This window comes from Panthera onca, chromosome D2 (genome assembly GCF_046562875.1).
Source record: "Panthera onca isolate mPanOnc1 chromosome D2, mPanOnc1 haplotype 2, whole genome shotgun sequence".
NCBI lineage: Eukaryota > Metazoa > Chordata > Mammalia > Carnivora > Felidae > Panthera > Panthera onca.
In genome coordinates, this window is record NC_138349.1 from 15,816,364 (window position 1) to 15,837,620 (window position 21,257).

The 21,257-nt window shown below is 35.0% G+C and overlaps 1 protein-coding gene across 6 annotated transcripts in view; it reads right to left on the minus strand.

Annotated features, from left to right (window-relative positions):
• Window positions 1-21,257, minus strand: part of ATRNL1 (attractin like 1) — a 774,559-nt gene that overhangs the window by 619,786 nt on the left and 133,516 nt on the right. For all 6 annotated transcript variants that reach the window (XM_078434862.2, XM_078434861.2, XM_078434859.2 and 3 more), the window contains 3 exons: window positions 4,829-4,913; window positions 3,297-3,505; window positions 1,092-1,210 (listed from right to left, as the gene is read on the minus strand). In XM_078434862.2, the coding sequence (XP_078290988.2) occupies window positions 1,092-1,210; window positions 3,297-3,505; window positions 4,829-4,913 (413 nt within the window). The remainder of the gene's footprint in view (window positions 1-1,091; window positions 1,211-3,296; window positions 3,506-4,828; window positions 4,914-21,257) is intronic.

Consider the following 21,257-nt stretch of genomic DNA (forward strand, 5'->3'; position numbering starts at 1 on the left):
CACATTATATAGTTATTTTAGCTGTAGCCCAGTAAGAGAATCTTTAGTCCCTACCACACACAGTTTTTAATCCCTTAATCTTATACTTGTTAATACTTTTTAAAATTTTTCTTTCAATTTGTTGACGTCTTCTTCAAAACTTGGGACATTTTGATTCTACCCACTTAAAAGGTTAATTTCTGCTGCTTTTAATCCATTTTCATCTACCAAAAACGTTAATTTTATAATTTTTTCCAGTTGTCTACCAAAGTACGGTTTCTCAAACTCATCACTATTGACACTTTGAGCCAGATAATTGTTTTCGGTGGGAGAGTTCATGCATTACAGAATGTTAACAGCAACCCTTGACTCTATTAGATGCCACTTGTGACAACCAAAAATGTCTACACACGTTGCCAAATATCCCTTAAGGCACAAACTGCCTCTGGTTGAGGACCACTGACCTAAAGACAGATAAAAGGCAACTACCCTTGTCAACCTCAGGTTAAACTTAAAGCATGTAAACAAAACATCAGACCACACCACTCTTGTGCACGTGCATGTCTGACAAGAATCCTATGGAAATAATTTTTATACTCATATACTTATTTTTATACTTATTACCTATATGATCCTACGTCGATCAACACAGAAGACTACATTTATAATTACAGTCTTTTTTAAATTTTTATTTATTTTGAGGGGGAGGTGGGGCAGAGAGAGATGGAAACAAAGGATCTGAGGCGGGCTCTGTGCTGACAGCAGAGAGCCCAACACGGGGCTCAAACCCACAAACCATGATCATGACCTGAGCTGAAGTCGGACGCTTCACCGACTGAGCCACCCAGGTGCCCCTATAGTTTATTTTTAAAAGACATAGGAGGAAGTAAAAGTTCCTGAAATCAAAACAGAATCTGACAAATTTTAGCAAGAAACTAGAGTCGATTTACAACATAGCACAGCAGTGGTTCCCTACACACTTCCTAAGTGTGTTGATGTGCAAAGTGCTTTCGGTACCAAATGGCAGGCTAATGATTAGAAATTAGAAATGGTAAGAAATGATGAGAAAGCAGCCATGTTAGCTACATCACCATTTACCCCTAAATACTAACCACACTGCAGTTACTGTTTGCTGAAATACACTTCTTCTCGTCACACCACTGGCACCCGTTTGTATTGGCAGTGCAGCTGGCACAATCCGCGTATCTGTAACATCTGTCATCAGGAGCAGCTGCGACGCAAATGGGAGACGAACACATCAGGATGAGAAAGGAAATGTCACACTTCTCGATTCACACATTTTTAATGTTTAAGAATCACTAAGACTTTTTACAACATAAATATGGCCATCACCATCAAAATAACTTCTTCAACATGAAGGTAACTCTGTAGTTTAATTGTATTTACAAGTTTTGAGATACCTGCCACTCTCATTTTAATTATTCAATCCACCAAGATCCTACAGCCATTTAAAATTTATCCATTATGGAGGAGGAAAAAGACTTACAGGTATTTTACTAGAAAAAAAGCATTACTAACATTTAAAAGAAACATTATAATAAATACACATTGTTTATCATTCTTCATAAAGATATTTAGAGACATCTGAGTTATCACAGACTAACAAAACTTTCTAATGTATTATAAAATACATAGCTAATTATAGCATGAAAAAATGCATAAAACCCCACCCATCTGAAGAAAACTGGACAATTTTTATCCAAATCATTTATTCATAAATATTTACTAGTAATGTTTTGCATTTTATTTATTTATTCAATAGTTTATAAAAAGTATTAAACTAAAACATTAGTCATCAAAATTCTAGAAAATCTTTGAGATCTGTGGTTGGCTTGGCAATATTAAAGAAGAAAAAAACTACCAAATACAGAATAAATTATTTCACTTTATTTCTTAGAAACACAGTATTTTAATTTTTTTTAATGTTTGTTCATTTTTTGAGACAGAGAGAGCGTAAGAGGAGGAGGGGCAGAGAGAGAGGGAGACACAGAATCTGAAGCAGGCTCCAGGCTCTGAGCTGTCAACACAGAGCCCGACACAGGGCTTGAACCCAGAAACTATGAGATCATGACCTGAGCTGAAGTCGACGCTTAACTGACTGAGCTACCTAGGCACCCCAATAACACAATATTTCTTAGAGTATACTTTATTTATTTTTTAATGTTTATTTATTTTTGAGAGAGAGAGAGAGAGAGAGAGAGACAGATCATGAGCAGGGAGGGTCAGAGAGAAATGGAGACACAGAATCTGAAGTAGGCTCCAAGCTCTGAGCTGTCAGCACAGAGCCAGACACGGGGCTCGAACTCACAACTGCGAGATCATGACCTGAGCCAAAATCAAGACCCAGATGCTTAACTGGTTGGAGCTACCCAGGCACCCCAGTTTTCAGCATTTTAAGGTACATGAACTCGACAAGAAGCATGGTGGGGAAGATGGGCACCTATGTAACTAACTCCAACACTAGCCTGAGAGCTGTGTTAAGGCAGCAATGTAAAGGAAGTCCAGGTGGGCAAAGAGAAGGGAAATGTTTATCCCACTGAAACAATTCATGAAGGAGGTTGACATTTTTTTTTTAATATTTATTCATCTTTGAAAGACAGAGACAGAGCATGAGTGGGGGAGCGGCAGAGAGAGAAGGAGACACAGAATCCAAAGCAGGCTCCAGGCTCTGAGCTGTTGGCACAGAGCCCGACCTGGGGCTCGAGCTCACGAACTGTGAGATCATGACCTGAGCCAAAGTTGGACGTTTAACTGACTGAGCCAGCCAGGTGCCCCAGAAAGAGTATACTTTAAAACATTTTTTACTTATATAGTTAAATAGTACATACATATATATGACCAGGTTACTCATAAAATTTTATATGTGTAATAATACATATAGAATTAAAAAGAGAAATCTAAAAAGGGCTAATAAAAAAAATTAAATTATTAAGCATTGCTACATTCAAACATGAAAATTCTTAATTAAAGGACTATGAATTTTTAATTTCTAAAAGCTATAGATAATTTTTTTGGAAATAGAAATTATCTTTTTTTTGTTTTTATAATTTATTTTATTTTTTTAAATTTACATCCAAGTTAGCATATAGTGCAACAATGATTTCAGGAGTAGATTCCTTAATGCCCCTTACCCATTTAGCCCATCTGGTTGTTCTCTATATTTAAGAGTCTCTTATGTTTCCAACCCCCTCTCCATTTTAAGTTATAAGTAATGCTTATAAGCAAAATGCATTACAACTTCTAGCCAAGTAAAGAAGCTTTATGCCAGAGGGGAGGGGAAAAAAAAAAAACTTTACCTGTTTTAGGAGGGCATTTTGCTCTAAGGATATTATTAGTATTCCCAGATTCCCAAGATTCACAGTGATTTTTATTCCAAATACATTTTATTCCTGGACCAGCATTCTTACAAAGTTCTTCATCTCTGAAAGCCTTGCAGTTTGGAGGCTTGTAAACAAGGATATCATTAAGGAGTACACTAGAAAATCCTCCAAATATATACATGGACCTATTAAAAAAACAGAATATTAAAGAAACAATATTAAGAAAACTCTAATGAATTAGTTTCAAAAATAAATTTAAGTATACATTTTGCATTTCATCAAGGAAGCAATTTTTTTAGAAACAGAAAGTGCTATACATGGATAAGATATGCTTTAGAACTGCTATCTAGAATTATAATTTTTGAATACTGACAATGAATTTAGATATTAGGTACAGAGTCTTTCTTACAGTGTTTTACCATCCTCTTTTAAAATAGTAGGACCAAGAGTAAAACAATCAAAAAGATATTCAAAATTTTAATTTGGAAAGGAAAATCCAGACAATTATTAAATTAATTCAACTACCAGTGACAAAGAAGTTTGACATGCCTTCAAAAGAGCATAATTTTAACTTCAATTAATTTAATTTCAATATTATTAACATAATAAATAGAAAAAGATCAGAAAATACTTCAGTAGTATCTTTTATTACTTAGAAAGTAAAATAAAAGTCAATATAACACAATATTTCAACAAAGAAGGGTAGGGTGTTATGTGTAAACTCTGAATTTCATTTGTTACTATTCTGAAAGCTAACTGATACCAATTACAGAGTTTCATTGTGGTTAACTTCTACCTGCTTTTAGTATCATATTGAAGAAGTTTTACAAAATTAGAGTAAGGTGGTGATAAAATGAACTTACAAGAATGTCATTATGAATTACAAATTTTAAGCTAATGAATGAGCTGGCATAGTTTCCTGCCACATTACCAAATTTTGCTATAGAAATAGAAAAATAATACTAACCTAAAGGAAGAAAGTAACTTAATGCTCGTCCCATCCCAAATCTCAAGGGATATAAAGATAGTAAATCCCAGAGAGGTAAAGGGACTTGTCAAAAATCATGCATTTAATGACAGAACTAAAATGAGAATCTAATTCTTCTCCCTTTCCTTGTCAAAAGTCATGCATTTAATGACAGAACTAAAATGAGAACCTAATTCTTCACCCTTTCCTTGCTCTCCTTGTTAGAAATATGGGGCTATCCTTTCTATCATTTTAGTTTGATCTTTTTAAAAGAAGTCATTCTTTGTCTGATCTCTACTAAAAGGAAAGAAGGCAGGATGAATTTTTTAAAAGTATCTGAAGTTTTATCTCAGCACTCTTTCTTCGCTCCCCTTTCTCTTAAATATATTTGAACACAAAGGAATAAAGGATATGGTTAACAAACCAAAATGTATTCCATGGTAGACTAGGGATACCTAATGCCATTAAGTACAAATAATATTTCCTTTTAAATAGTAACAGAATATGAGGATAGTACGACTGATAAATATATGCCTTTTACCCATTAATGACAACTGCAGAGTGTCCAAATCTGTTGACATCTCTATGAAGATTTGGTTTCGGTAATATTTTCCATTCATCACAAGCTAGAAAAAAAGAGAATGGCAAAAAAAAAAAAAATGAAATAAAACAATAAATTAAGACAAATACTATAAAATAATCATTGGTCAAATTAAAGACACAATAATTACAATTAGGAAGCCTTTCATTAATTTGCCATGACCTACAATTTAGTATCATAACTCAACTAACATCATTCCTTAAGTAAAAATAACTTCTACATAAAATTCCCACAAATAAATTTAAGTGTATGAGAACAGCAAAATTGAAAGGAAAGAATGAGGTTAACTTTACATTGGAGGATAATTCCAAAGACATATCTTCATTAAACAAACAGAGGTTCATATAGTAAATTACATGAATTGTCAATACTAAATAAACCTATTAGAAAGTTAAATTACTAAATCAAATTGTATATGCATGCTTATTACAAAATTAAATGAAATATATAATATTCAGTGAAATGCCTAAAAACAGAATCATCAAAAGAAAATATTTAAATCATTTCAACCATCTGATATTTCAAAATAATAGTGTTCATTTTATGTAAAATAAAGTAACTTCTGTTGCAAAAAAAGAATAGAAAAAAAACCTAAATAATTCATGAGCTATATAAAAAATATGGGAAAATGGTTAAAGAAAACTGTGTATTATTTCAATATAACCTAGCCTCAAGCTAACATAGCTTTTGAGATGTTAAGTGATTCAGTTTTCAGTGATATTCTCGGGACAGTGTTTTAGATTTCATCTTCTTAGACATGACATATCTAAAGGCAGACATTGATATTTAATAAAAGTACATACATGTAAAAGCTTTTAAAAACAAATTTTATTTTTAGGTAGTATAGAAGCCTTTTTGGAACAAGAAAATAAAATACAGTTAGTTGTAAAAGTTAAAGTTGTAATAAATTGTTTTCCTATTTATGTAGTTATGTCTATAACACTAGGAATAAAAGAATAATTCGGTTTTATTTTAATGTTACTACTAATTAAGATCAAAGTTAGAAAAAACAAAATCAAAGTTTAGAAAATGAAACTAGAAGACTAAGAGCAATAACATACATCTTGAATTTTATGTCCCAAAGTCTATTCCAAAGAACATAAATCCTCCCCACAAAAGAGGGTATTCTTTAGTTTGTATAATCTGTCTTTAGTTCACAAAATACATCTGCCTATTATATACTCTCAAAAGACAAAGTAGACATACAGAAGTCTAGCTATACCTAACACAGTGTTTTCCCAATATTATATCCACAGAAGCACTTTTCATGTAATACTTTTCACATTAATATTCCCAAGAGCCAATGCTCTCGATATCACATTTTGGGAAATACTATTAAAGAGGCCTATCTATAGGATTAATAGTCTGCCAAGTTTACATGTTCATTTAAGAAGAGTGCTTACATGTGTATAGTACTATAAAACTTCCAAAGTGCATTCATATACATAATTTTAAAATTATCTTTATCAGAATCCAGTGAAGTTGACTGAGCAAGTATTATAAGTTGGAAATGAAAAATTAGATCTAGGAAAAGTTAAGCAATTTGCTTAAGGCCCAGTTGATTACCTCTGATTTTCTATAAATTACGTCTATAAATACTTGATATTTAAAAGTGTACTTGTAGCAAATTCTGAAAGATTGTTCCCATTTGGAAAGAAACGGTGACCTGTAAAATGCACAGGCTTTGAGAAAAAAAGAGATGGAAATGTTAGAGACAGATAGATTTCAATAATTCCACCCAACCCCAACACTCGCGCACACACACACAGACACACATACACACACAGCAAGTGATTTACAAATTGTATTATTTGTAGAATTCCAACAACAGAATTAGAAACCTGAATATGCTTCAAAGAAATGAAACAAAAAAGAGATCAAAGAGAAAGACTGCCAGATACTAGTTTGTAACAAAAATCTTCAAAGAAGAATCTTTAAGATCATTTGGAAGCATCTGGAGTCTAGAAAATAGTGACCCAACAATCTGAGCTTACCTATATCTAAAGGATAAGTGGGGGCGCCTATGTGGCTCAGTTGGTTAAGCATCTGACTTTGGCTCAGGTCATGATCTCGTGGTTGTGAGTTCAAGCCCCCTGTGGGGGCTTTGCACTGACACCTCAGAGCCTGGAGCCTGCTTCAGATTCTGTGTCTCCCTCTCTTTCTGCCTCTCCCTCCCTCCCTCCTTCCTCCTCCTTCTTCTTCTTCATTTTAACCATGCCATGGCATTCCATATTATGATTATAGCAAGACACATTTGTCCTTTAAAGGTCATATAGACTTCTTCTTTTTCAGATTTTGTCCTACCACAAGTCATGTTGGTTTTGGCTCATTGTTACACACGTTTTCTTTTGCACGTCTTGAGAGTTTCTCCAGGTAGACTTCTAAAAGGAAAATTACTAAGTTTAAACAAAGACACAAGTGCAATTTTACTAGGTTTTGCCAATTTACTCCCCAAAGTAGGTGCACTGACTCAAATTCACACCAGCAGTGCATGGTGGCTCTTCTTATCACATTTTTTTCCGTTATGTACCTCTCTCAGACTTTTAAATTTTTACCAATCAGATAATGGTTTCATTTCTTTTCTAGTTACTGGTGAGATGGAGCATCTTTTCTTTCACATTAGTAGGTCATTTGTTTTCAGTCTTCTATAAAATCACTGTTCAAGCCTTTGCCCATTTTTCTATTTGAGTTTTGTTCTGGGCTTTTTAATAAATATTTTATTTTTAAATCATCTCTATACCCAGCATGGGGCTCGAGCTTATAACCCCAAGATCAAGAGATGCATGCTCTTCCAGCTGAGCCAGCTCAGGTGCCCCAAGATTTTTGTTTTTTTAATAATTTTAACAATTCTTTATTAAATGTTCTAAATATAAATCCTTTGTTGATTATATGCACTAATATATACTCTCCTCTGGCTGTGATTCGCCTTTCCATGTAGTTTATGGAGTCTGATTTTACAAAAGTTTATATATAAACTAGGTCAAATTTACCATTTCTTCATGATTTATTCTTTTTATTCTTAACTCAAGATTTTACAGATAATCTCCAATTTTCTTCTAAAGGTTGGATGCACAGTTTGTCTTTTACCATTTTGATCTTCAATCCATTTGGAATTTATTTTCGAATATATTCCAGGGATCCAGTTTAATTTTTCCCACATATCATATTTCCCAGATCTTCCTATGTATTAACATATACCAATCTTCCCAGAACCATTATTTTAACATTTACGCCTGACCCACTAATTTGTGACTTACCTAGTTTCTGTACTGCTGTGTTATGTTCTTATTTTGCTTGTTTTTAACCAAAGATATGAATATGCAAACGATAAAGGTCAAATAATCCCACAAAGTTTATCACAAAAACTCTCATGCTCATATCTTCCCAATGTCTACTCCTGAATCACAGAGGTAAGCACTTTGAATTCTAAATAAAAAACTAGACAATACGTTTTTATATTTATCCTCTTATTCTAAATGGCATACTTGGTTCTTAATTTCAGATAAACTGACTTTCTTCTTAGAAAGATGAAGATTTAACTCTTATGCAGACAAATACATACATACATCCCACTCCCTCCATCCTCCTCGCATACTTAACATTTTATTTAGACCAATATTCAGGATTTATTACATATTATTCACAGATGAGCCATGCAGCATATTATAATTACATTTTATTCTTAAACAACCTTTTATTTTCCCTGCAAATTATTTTTTTTGGCTTAGGTTTCTATATATCTGCTGCTAATTCATCCTCAACTCTTTCCTAGATGTGTATATGTTTTTGCAATATTTCCTAATACACCAAGCTACCTAGCAGTTTCATTTACTTTTTGAAGACATCCCTACTAAAACTCCATCTTTCTTCTCCAATTCAAACTTATCTACAGGGCTGCTGCATCATCCTAATGATTCTCTGCACATTTCCTCTCTATTAACTCTATTTCTTGAATTTGAATTTTTATCAATTGTTATGTTTGTTTAATCAAATTCATCAATAGGAGACATCATTCTATAGCTTCCAGAGAAAGTGTACATCGGAAATAAATTTTTGAGATGCTATAATTCTGAAAGTGATTTTATTCCACTGTAATACTTATTATTTGATTGTGCTTGGAACTCTAACTTGGAAAGCATTTTCAGATTTTGAAGGTATTATTCTCCTATCATCGGGCTTTTGGTTTTGCTTTTGTAAGACCCTATACCACTGAGTCCCACAACTTATTAGGACTATTTCTTTTCTCTGTATATAAGCTTTTAGGATCTTCTTTCAATCTCCACTTTTTATGATGGGTTTTGCTGTCAGTATGTTCTGGGGCTTCATGAAATCTTTCATTCTGAAAACTCATGGACTTGGAGCCTGGATATTTTTCTTGAATTATTCATTTGATAATTTCCTTCTCATCTAAAATTTTGTTTTGTATTTTTGCCACCCCCAATTAATCAGACAGCAAGTTTTCTGGAATAATCATTTAAATTTTTTATCTTTTATCCTATCTTACATCTGTCCTTTGTTCATAATACTTTTGGAACACTCTCCATTTTATCTTAAAATCTGTAAATTTGTTATACTAATTTTAATTACAAAAGTCCATTTTTTGTTTTCTGAATGATCTATTTTTAAAAGTCACATTTTTACTTCATAAATGTAACATCTTCTGTCCATAAAGATTGAAGTTATAATATCCTTCCAGTATTGTATCAATTTCCTTTGATTTACTTTTTCTTATTTGTTTGATATTTTCATCAGATTTAACAGCATTTTGCAAATGTCTAAGTGATAACTCACTGCCCTTCCAAATTGAAGAGTGAAGCAAAACAAAACTGTTTGGAAATTTTGTGCTTGGCCAAGACATATTGTTGACTGCTGGAATACTTTTTGTTTGTTTATTGACATATAACTAATATACAACACTAAGTTTACAGTGTACAACATAATGACTTGACATATGTGTATATATATATATAGAGAGAGAGATAGAGTGAAATGATTAAACAGTTAGTTTATTAAACATCTATCATCTCACATAGATACCAAAAAAAAGTATTTTCTTTCCTTAAGAACTCTTAAGATTTACTCTCTTAACAACTTTCATATATGAAAAAGGACTTACATATATATATATATATATATATATGTTATATATATATATATGTAACATATATATATAACATATATATATATATATATGTTATATATATATATGTAACATATATATATAACATATATATATAAGGACTTTGCACAAGTGGGACCATTTCAGTTGAATACCTCCAAAGGTCAGTTTTTGTACATGCTTTCTCTTGGCTTGACAGACTCTTTAAGGTAAATCCTCCAATTTCCTGCCCAGAAACTATAAACCTGGCTAACAGTATTCTGGGCCTAAGTAGAAGAAAGAAACTAGAGGTTTCATTCATAAGCATGTATATTTTCACTTAATCCCGCTGTTTGCAAAATAGTACTGACACCTTCAGCTATGGTCTGGTACTGGGATCAACATCCACAGAAAGTAATACCTTCTCTTTCAGCAGAGTAGAGGAGGAGCAGATACCCATCTGCACAAGTTGAGGAAGAGGATCTGGAGATTTAACAGCCAGTTGTATAGGTTTTTTGGGTTTGGGGGTCTTTTTTTATGTTTATTTATTTTTGAGAGAGAGACAGAGAGTGAGCAGGGGAGGGGCAGAGAGAGAAGGAGACACAGAATCCGAAGCAGGCTCCAGGCTCTGAGTTGTCAGCACAAGCCCAAGGAGGGATCGAACCCCCCAACCTCAAGAGCGTTACGAGGCAAAGTAAGATGCTCAACCAGTTGAGCCACCCAGGTACCCCGTATAGGTTTTTAATCAAACTTTCTGTTTCAGGCCCACAAGCATACCCCATTTTCAGAAACACTGAAAACTAAAAAAAAAAAAAAAAAAAAAAAGACATACCATATGAGAGATAACTCCAACTCCAATCCCAAAGATATGGAAAGAGTACTGGGAGCTTGTCCAAGACTATGAAACAGTGCAATTTAACTGACCGGACCACATATCTACTGATCAAATCACATAAATGGGCAAGGTTCAAAACTCAAAAGCATGTGGCTTCCAGTTTTATCCACTGAATTTCTTCTTATTAAGGTAATACTTGCTTGCATATTTAAAAAGTGAACATCTCAATTTACTAACCATGCTAAAGATTAGGGAGTTGTCTTCTGACTGTTCTCTAAACCATATTTTTTTCATAAGAGTGTATCTTGAAAAATAGAACCAAGAGTAAAAGATTAATTAACTTGGGTATTTCAATCTAAAGGAAGGAAGACGAAGAATTCATCAAATGCTCTTAACTAAGAATAGAAAAAATATGTAAAATTTGGGTTAATAGATTTAGATAAGACTGAGGAAAAAGGATCATCACTAGTTTAAGCAATCCAACTTAGATGTAATGAAGACCCAATAACACAACAAAAAATATATATATAAATAATATAAATAATATATACATAAATATATATAAATAAATATATAATAATATAAATATTAATAATATATATAATAAATATATTGACTTATAATATATTTATTTATAATATAAATAATAAATATATTATAAATAAATATATATATATAAATATATATAAATACGGATATAAAACTGAATAAGACTGAATTCCTGCCCTCAAAGAATAACAATAGGACATGATAAGTATTAACAGACATATATAAAGAGTGCCAAGGGAGCCCCCTCCAAAGAAAAGAAAAGCACATAGTTGCTTCTAATAGTTAACTGTTTTTAAAAGTGACTATGATAACATTATATAAAATTCACTGAAGAATACATAAAACCTTTATAGTGTTTTTAAATGGGTAAAATTTCATACAATAAATGGTCATGACCTTTTACTTAATAAAAATAATATGCTAAATGCTTATCAACGCTATGTAATATTTAATTCTGAAAACAACTCTTAGGAGTAAATATTTTTGTCACCATGTCATAAAGAAACAGTCTGTAGATTTGGTAACTTCCTTAAAGTCATTAAATGGCAAAGTCAGTATTCAAAACCAGATCTTAATTACTGCATTATACTGCCTCACTACATCATCAAAATATCCTTTTTAATATAAACATTACTTTCATTAAAGTAAAATAAAACAATAGTTTTAAAGTACACAAGTCCCTGAAGAAGAGAACCAATACAGTACAGTATTAATATTTTAATTATACATGAGAATAATTAAATCAGACTAATAATAATGAAACATAATTCTACTTGGAGAAGTTTGTTGCCTTTTAGCATATATGGTAGTAAAAGGTGAAGGCTTTATTTATTACTATCTGCAAGACATCACTTTCAATTATAACAAAAGTTATATACATTGGTGTTATTTAACAAATCCAGTACTCTTCCTTCAGGCCCATTGTAAAATTAAAGTCCCACACTTCCTAGAAGTTGGATGTGATAATATGACTTGCCTTAGCCAACAAAATGCAAGTTAAAGTGACACTTTTATTTCTGGATGGAACCACTGAATTACGAATGAAAGACAAATCAGTTTCATCCTGGATCCCTAAGTGATGACAATAAGCTAGTCTCTCCTGCCAACCAACACTAGCCACGTATCATGAGTGAAAAATTAACTTTCATTGGTCTTAATCTTCTGAAAGTTACAGATCTATGGCGGGCATGGATATGAGATACCTAGATCATTCAAGGAAGGAACTCTTATCTGTGTTGCTGGGACTGCTGTCAGTGAACAGTCATCAGCTGCAAGCTACTTCAGCAATTGCCTTAGCTACCTTTGGGCCACGTCACTCAAGATCTCATCAATTCAAGGATGACCCACATGCAACTGATGATCAACGTGGGTCTTTAAAAGGTCCTGTCACTTTATCCCAACATACAACAACTACGACCAACAATTTTACTTCCAGAGATCCTTGTGTGGTTGACTAAGGTTATCTGTCTAGCATCAAAACTCAACTTTACCCTTTGTCAAATCCTGCCTTCTCCCCCTACCTCTTCCAAGGCATTGATCTTAAGGGTTCTCTCAATGAACATCATGAATACTAAACTCTATCTCAGAGTCTGCTTCCCAAAGAACCCAAACTATGATAGTTGGTACCTGGAGTGATGTAAGAAAAGCAGAAAATAAAATGGAGTTTATGAGCCAAATCACATACTACCAGGCTACCAATGAAAAACCCATCACCGGTGATAGGTGTAACACAAAAAGCCGTTGGCACAAGATGGCCATACCATAATTTACCATGCCAGTGGTAAATAAGGAAGGTATGCCAAAGAAAAGAATACTCTAGCAAGTGTGAAGTATTAGATGTTTGAAAACAGTTAACTACTAATACACTAAAATTGCATGTCTACTGCTTAGCCCTGCTGAGCTCTAGAAAGAGATCACAAAAGGCTGGGAAAGCCAGAGGGCCTCCTTAGTACTATATACCATTTATAGAGGCTGCCAAATATAGAAGGTCTGCAAATCAAAGAAGGTTTAATTTCAAAGTCAAGGCCCTGCGAGGAAAAGAATAAGGCCCTGACTCATGGGATGGGGACATCTGAATTGACACTCCTGAGAATCTACCCAGATTTTAATTTCCTGAATCATCTGAGACTTCAAATGTGGTCCACTCTACCCTACGTTCATAGATAGTACTCAGCCTTGCTTGAAGACAATGCAGGCTTCTCTCCAGCAAGACGTGTGCTCCAGCTCAGAATCTGTTCACACCTTCCCTATTGGTCACTGAGCCAATAATCTCGGCTTAGCATAATTCAGCCAAATACATACTGCAACTGCTATGGAAAGAAAGGGACTATGCCCCAAAGTATCTGTAAGACGTAGACAGGCAAATATTGGCCGAAGTTGGGGAAATACACATACTACTAGGTAATAAGTGGAGATCGATCAAAGAGGCCAGAACCTTATATTGGATCAGGGAGAGTTTACTGATTTAAAAGCACTCTCCCAAGATGCAGGATTTATGACTTAACAAGGACCCTAGGAGATGGTGTGAGCTTACCATTAAAATAACCCTTGAAAGGCAACCTACAGAATTATTATATATCTGACCATATATCTTATCATATATCTGATAAGGTGTTAACATACAAAAATATACAAAGAATTCATAGAATTCAGTAGCAAAAAGAAACCTGATTTAAAAAATGGACAGAGGAACTCAACAGATATTTTTCCAAAGAAGACATTCAAATGGCCAACAAGTACATGAAAAGGTGCCCAATATCACTGATTATCAGGGAAAAGCAAATCAGAACCTCAATAAGCTATCATGCATGTCACACATGTTAGAATGGCTGTCACCAAAAGGACTAAAGATATCACATGTTGATAAGAACATGAAGAAAAGGAGACCCTGTGCATTGTTGGTGGGGATGTTAATTTGTACTGTCACTGTTCCTCAAACAGGAAGTTCCTCAAAATATTAAAAATAAAACTACCATATGATCCAGGAATCCACTTATGAGTATATCCAAAGAAAAAACAGGATCTCAAAGAGATATCTGCACTCCCATGTTCACTGCAGCATTGTTCACAGTAGCCAAGTATGGAAACAATAAAAGTGTTCATGAATGGATAAAAAAGATGTGGCATATCTATACATTTATGTATGTGTGTGTATATATGTGTGTGTGTCTGTGTGTATATATATGTATATATATATATATATTTGCATATGTGTGTATACACATACAAAATGTGTATTCTATACAAAATGGAATACTATTCTGCCATAAGAAAGAAATTCTGCCCTGAAGTTGTGCTAAATGAAATAAGTCAGATAGAGAAAGACAAATACTACATGGTATTTTTCTTTACATGTGGAATCTAAAAAAAAAAAAGTCAAGCTCATGAAAACGGAGTTAAAAAGTGTCTGCCAGGGACTGGGGGATAGGAGAAATGAGGAGAGGTTGGTAATAGGATATAAACTTTCAGTTATAAAATGAACCAAGTATGAGGATTTGATGTATAACATGGTTACTATAGTTGATAGCACAGTATTATATAACTGAAATTTGCTGAAAGAATAAAACTTACTCTAGAAAGTATGCCAAATTAAAAAAATAAAAAGAAAAGAAAAAATCTGTGAGCTTCTGGATGCACTAATTAAACTACATAGGAGGATTGGCATTGACGAGGGCACCTGTTGGGATAAGCACTGAGTGCTGTATGGAAACCAATTTGACAATAAATTACATATAAAAATAAATATATAAATATGATATAAATATAAATTCAGAGTTTGGGGAAAAAACAAGAACTCATTTTTAAAAAATAAACAAAATTGGGGCGCCTGGGTGGCTCGGTCGGTTAAGCGTCCGACTTCGGCTCAGGTCATGATCGCACGGTCCATGAGTTCGAGCCCCGCGTCAGGCTCTGTGCTGACAGCTCAGAGCCTGGAGCCTGTTTCGGATTCTGTGTCTCCCTCTCTCTCTGCCCCTCCCCTGTTCATGCTCTGTCTCTCTCTGTCTCAAAAATAAATAAATGTTAAAATTTAAAAAATAAATAAATAAATAAAAATAAAAAATAAACAAAATGTGAAATTAAAAAAACAAAACTACATAGGAGGAATCCTTTCAAATGTATATGTATACCAAATCATTACAGTGTACACGTTGTATATCTTACAATTTTATTTGCCAATTATATCTCAAAAAAGCTAAAAAAGAAAAAGAAGATTCCTAGAAACATGAAAAAATACAGCCCTTGCTAAGTAAAATCAAAATGCTAGAACTGCCATAGAAATGAGTAAAGGCAAGGGACAAAAAGTCCATAAACGTGGGCATTCTTAGTCCATATACTAAGTCATGCCAGAAAATCTACCAAGTCATTATATTTATGGAAAGAGACAGCAGGTATGCCATTTGCCAAAGCCATGAGGAATGGAATGGAGAAAGGGACACTAGAATCAGTAAGAATGTGCTGGCTCTCCTCCACAGGCCAAAGCTGATGGTAGGAGAAACCACAACAGAAATGAACTCACTGATGGAGACAATAGGACAATAGAGCCCAACCGGTGACACTTAACCATCAAAATCCAATCCCCATAGAGGGCAATATTTGTAGTAAGCAGCAAAGTTGGGAGTGTCGGTCAAGACTAACTTATTGAAAATTATGAAGATATTTAATACAATGCAGCATCCCTAGAAGCAAAATAGGCAGCCAGACAGTAGGACAGTAGGACACTACTACCTAACTTATATCAACAGAAGAAATCAAGGATGGATGATCAGGAGGCTGATGGTAGATGCTGCAATAAAATGTCACAACTTATTGCTAAGTTTCTGGAGTTGAGCTATTTTTGAAGTCCAGATTTGATATATTTAAAATCCTGGTACCTAAAAGGAACAACCCTATGATACTACAGCAAGTGTTCATGGTAATAATTCCCCTATTTCTTCATCAAAGGCACCCATGGTCATTTCTTTGAGTAAACTTAACCTAGGGGAAAAGGCAACACAAACATTTCAAGTACTTTTGGACACAGGTCTGAGTTAGCACTGACACCCATAGATATAAAGTGTCATCAGGGCCTCTCTTTATAATAGGGATATATGGCAAGGAGATAATTAATGATATCCTGGCCAAGGTCCTGTTCAAAATGAGTCACTACATCTGCAGGCCTGTGCAGTGGTCATGCCCTGCATGTTTCTGGCAAATGGCACAACACTGACATTGGGTCCTTGATTATCACAGTGGAAAAGATCAAGTGGAAACTTCTGAAACAACTACCCCCTGGATAATATATCTTAAACTAATGTTACATTCCAGGGAGTGTGGGTGGCAGGAATTAGTATTACCCTCAAGAATCTAAAGAATGCAGGGATAATGGACCCCATCAAATCTCCATTCAAATCACCAGTCTAGGCTCCACAAACTAAACAAAGCCTGGAAGATGACAAGAGCCTACTAGTAACTAGTAGCCCAAATTGCAGGCACTATGCAAAATGCGTCTCTTTGCAAAATGGCCATTTTTAGCAAATGTGTTCTTTGCTAACACTATCAAAAAAAGGATTAAAAACAGTTTGCCTTTATATGGAATAGAAAATAGTATACATTCACAATTTTGCCTCGGGATCAGTCTCCCTCCTTTTGTCATAACACGGTCAGAATACATTTGGTCCTATTGGACATCTTGCAGAATGTTACATTGTTCCACTACCTTAATGACATCATTCTAACTGTGCCAGATGAGTAGGAATGACTAAGACAATGGAGGCCTTGTTAAGACATATACGCTTCAAGGGGTGGGAGATAAAATCTATAAAGATTCAGATTTCATATTAGTAAAATATTTAGGGATCCAGTGGTCAAGAACATGCTAAGACAGCTCATCTGAACTGAAAGACCAATTACTACATCTTGCAACTCCCGAGAAAGGCAGAAAACAAACCATCTGGTAGGTCTCTTTGGATTCTGAAGGTAGCGTATTTCAGTCCTGGAAATACTACTCCAACCCACATACTGAAGAACATGAAAGGCTGCCAGCTGTGAGTACATGCTAGGGTAGGGAACAGCTCTGCTATAGGTTCACCTACACAGGTACACAGCCCTGAAGTTAAGGTTGCATGACCCAATACAATTATGGCTATTGGTGGTGGCACTGTTGGAAAAAGTAGCACATGAAAATACAGAAAGTTCCAGTGAACAAATCCCAATGCAGACCCCATACACATGTCAAAGGCCATGCCATCCATGGTGGAAAAGTTTATACTCTTATTTCTGCCACATTATTTGGTCCTGGTAGAGATGGAGTCGGTGACATGGGTTATCAAGTGACCATGTGTTCAGAGTTTCATATCATGAGCTGGCTCTTTTACCAAGAATAGTAAGAACATAAAAATGGAAGTGGCACCCAAGAGCAAGCATGAGCAAAATCACGATGCACAAACAATGTGCATGAACCGGTAGCTCAGACCCCATTTTACCTACAAGTGTTACACCAACACCTGTTATCTTACAACCGTGGTCATATGAAGAATCCTCTATGCCCAGATACCAAGAGGAGAAAAATGTAAATATTTCAGCCTGATATGTGAGCACAAGTCAAAAGTAGACATCACATAGACAGCTTCACTTCGGAGTGGCCTCGAAAAACAGTGAAAAAGGAAAAAACCTCCCAAGTGGGCAGGCCTTTGAGGCAGTGTGTTCATCCACACCGTATCCAAAGAGAAATGGCCCAAAAGCAGTAAACAGTGGCCTAGCTGACAGGTCAGCAGCCCAGAAAAAAATATCGAAAGATCAGAAAGAAGGAGGGTCTGGAGTGAACATGAGCATGGATATATTTGAATGAGCACAAAATGTAAAGAACTCTGTGACATAAATTAAAGGCATCAGAGAGCATCTAACATGGAAGAGACAATAAACAATAGACAAACAACTAATACAGCTAACATCAGTTAGTCTCCGTTACAGAACACCTCAGTGCTAGCATACTAGCATGAATACACTAGCCATGGTAGAGAGATGGAGGTCATGGAGAAAGGCAATTGCCTGGGCTCCTCTAAACAAAGCTGATCTTGCAGACGTTACTGGCAAATATCCATCCTGACAGCAAGATATCAACTCTGGGCTCTAGATAAAACCATTCCCCAAGAACACCAACTATATATATACTTAGCGACAAGTTGACTACATTGGGACCCTTCCACCCTAGTTGAACCAACAATTCATTATGACAAGAAGAGATAAATATTCTGAGTATCAGTTTGCTTTCCCAACCACATGGTCTTAACCTGAAAATTATGAAGTGTTTGATCAAGCAGCATGGGATCCTATGTTATCAGGAGACACACTACAGCAAACAAAGTACAGGAATGAGGTCATAACCATGTGATACATGGTCATACAACACAATGTGATGGGTTTTTGGATAGGCACAATTGAAGCACCAGGATGCAGGATAAACCTTGGAATTAAGCAACTTTAAATGGTCCTCTGTCCCCAGTAGGAAGAATACACAGGTCCAGGAACCCAAAGAGTGAAAGCCACTCCTAGTGGCCTCACTTTCACTGATACAGTTGAGTAGCTTGTGCTTCTTATTCTGGAAATCTGGACTCTGCAGGATTAGAGATTTTATTCCCCAAAGGAGAAATACTCTGGCAGGGGCCACAGCAATATCCCATTGAACTACAAGCTATAGTGCCACTTTGGTATTTCAGGGTCCTTGTGTCAAGGGACCAGAAAGCAGGCAAAAAAGGAGTCATCATATTGGTAAGGATAATTGGCTTTGATTGTCAAAGGGAAGTAGGACCGAGGTTACAAAATTAGGGCAGGGGAATAGGTTTCATACACAGGTGATCCACTTAGGTGCTTTGTGGTATCCTCTCACCAAGGGTGATGGTAAATGGGTAAGTTCAATACCCACAGTAGAAGATATATGATGATCAAGGACTCAAAGACCCAAGGGTAAGGGCCCGGGACAAGACACAGAGATCAGAAGAGATTCCAACTGAGGATAAGGGATATTTAGAAAGAATACTGGAGGGGGACATGACAAATATCAATTGTAGCCCTGAGACCAGCTGCAGAAGCCAAAGCAATAATCTAAGTCTCCCTATTAAGAATTGGTCACTGAAATGGTAGAGGAGCTCAAGGAATGAAATATATATTGGCAAATATATTTGAAAGTAAACTGAGTAGCTCAAAGAATGAACTGTGATGAAAAGTCCTAACAAAGGACAACTCTGATGGACATTTCAACTCCAGAGTTCCCCTGGGATTGGATGTGGCCTTCGCTGAAAGTCTGCTTGACTTTTCCTTCTGTCTAATCCTGCTTCAGCCTCCTCCTTTTCATAGCTGTTCATCCCAATGACCTAATAAGCACCCTGAACACTAAACTCAGTCTCTGAATGTGCTTTCCAGAGAACCCAAACTGGCAGGACTGTTTATTGCCACAGTATAACCTAACCTATACTGACTGATACAATACAATAAATGTGAAGTTTCCTCTGCCGTTTCTTAAAATTGCTGGCAAGTCATTTTAATTCATAAAACCATGTAGGAATAACCGGATTTAACTTTCAAGCTTATGAAAAGCTTGTTGAGGTAAGCAACTTTCGCACTTATAGACATTTTCATGTTTGCTGATGTTTGCCCAACACGCCAGGACTTGTCAAGAGAATGAGAAAAGAAACAGATAGAAGCAGTTGTTACAAACAGACTCTCTACTTATCCCTTCCAGCTTCCTCAATAACTACAAAACAGAATGTTCAGCTGTATGAATTCTGTTGCTGATTTTTCACATTCTTGATCAGGATTCACAATAAAACACACATTGGTTTTCTTGTAGGATGTAGAAGTTCTCAAATGCCTTAAAGCTCAATGTTTAATTAATATAATTTGTTTACATGTACTCTATTCCCATTCTTACACTGTAAAGTCTGTTATATTATTAATCTGACTACAATCTATAACTGTTATGTCTTACCAAGACAGTGTATTTCCAGAGCACTCAGGTCATTATCACTTTATAAACAGTTCAAGTCTACACAAATGAAAGCAAAACCCACATGGCTACTGACATCATGAAAACTGACAGAAATACTATTCCATGCCAACAGAGAAGCCATACAGGACTAACAACCAAAGTAAAATATACTCTCTAGAATATAGATATAAAAAAACTTATACTGCAAGGTACTAAATATTTATTTACAAACTATACGCTCAATACACAGAAGATCAAGAAATTAGAGTTATCAGTCTCTCAAACCCGCATTTCAGCAGTCAGAACACTGTACTACTGGAATTATCTACCTATGAGAGGCCACATACTTACATTAAGAACTTATGCTGAAATTCAGAGACTGGTTTATTTTATCAATGATGCATAATATATTACAGGTGGAAAATGAATATTCATTAGCTAATTTTCCTATATATATTCATGCTTTTCATGAAAATATGTATCTGTAATACTTTAAGAACACATCTTAAAGATTCTTTTAATAATCCACTTGAAATGCCAGTTGAAAAGTCAGTATTCATATTACTAAAAAGAACACACAGATTGTGTATACAAGACTCAAAACTAGATGGATACGGGGTAAAACTTCTATTAATGGTTTGTATACTTTTATAATAGAAAATATTGTAGAAAAATTATAATAGGAAATTTTGCCAAAATGTTTTCCCACCTGCCCCTTAAACGATGGTGCTTCACTGGGTTTTTCCCCCATAGGTCAAAACTCCTCTTAATGTTGTAAAAGGTGCACACTTTTCCTAGGTTATCTAATTCATACCCACAGTTTCACTCAGGATTTCGTCCCCTGACATTCACTCAATAACCATGTATTTAGTTTCTTATTCTCTGTCAGGAAAAGTGCGTATCACTATTTGACTCTCAATCTTAA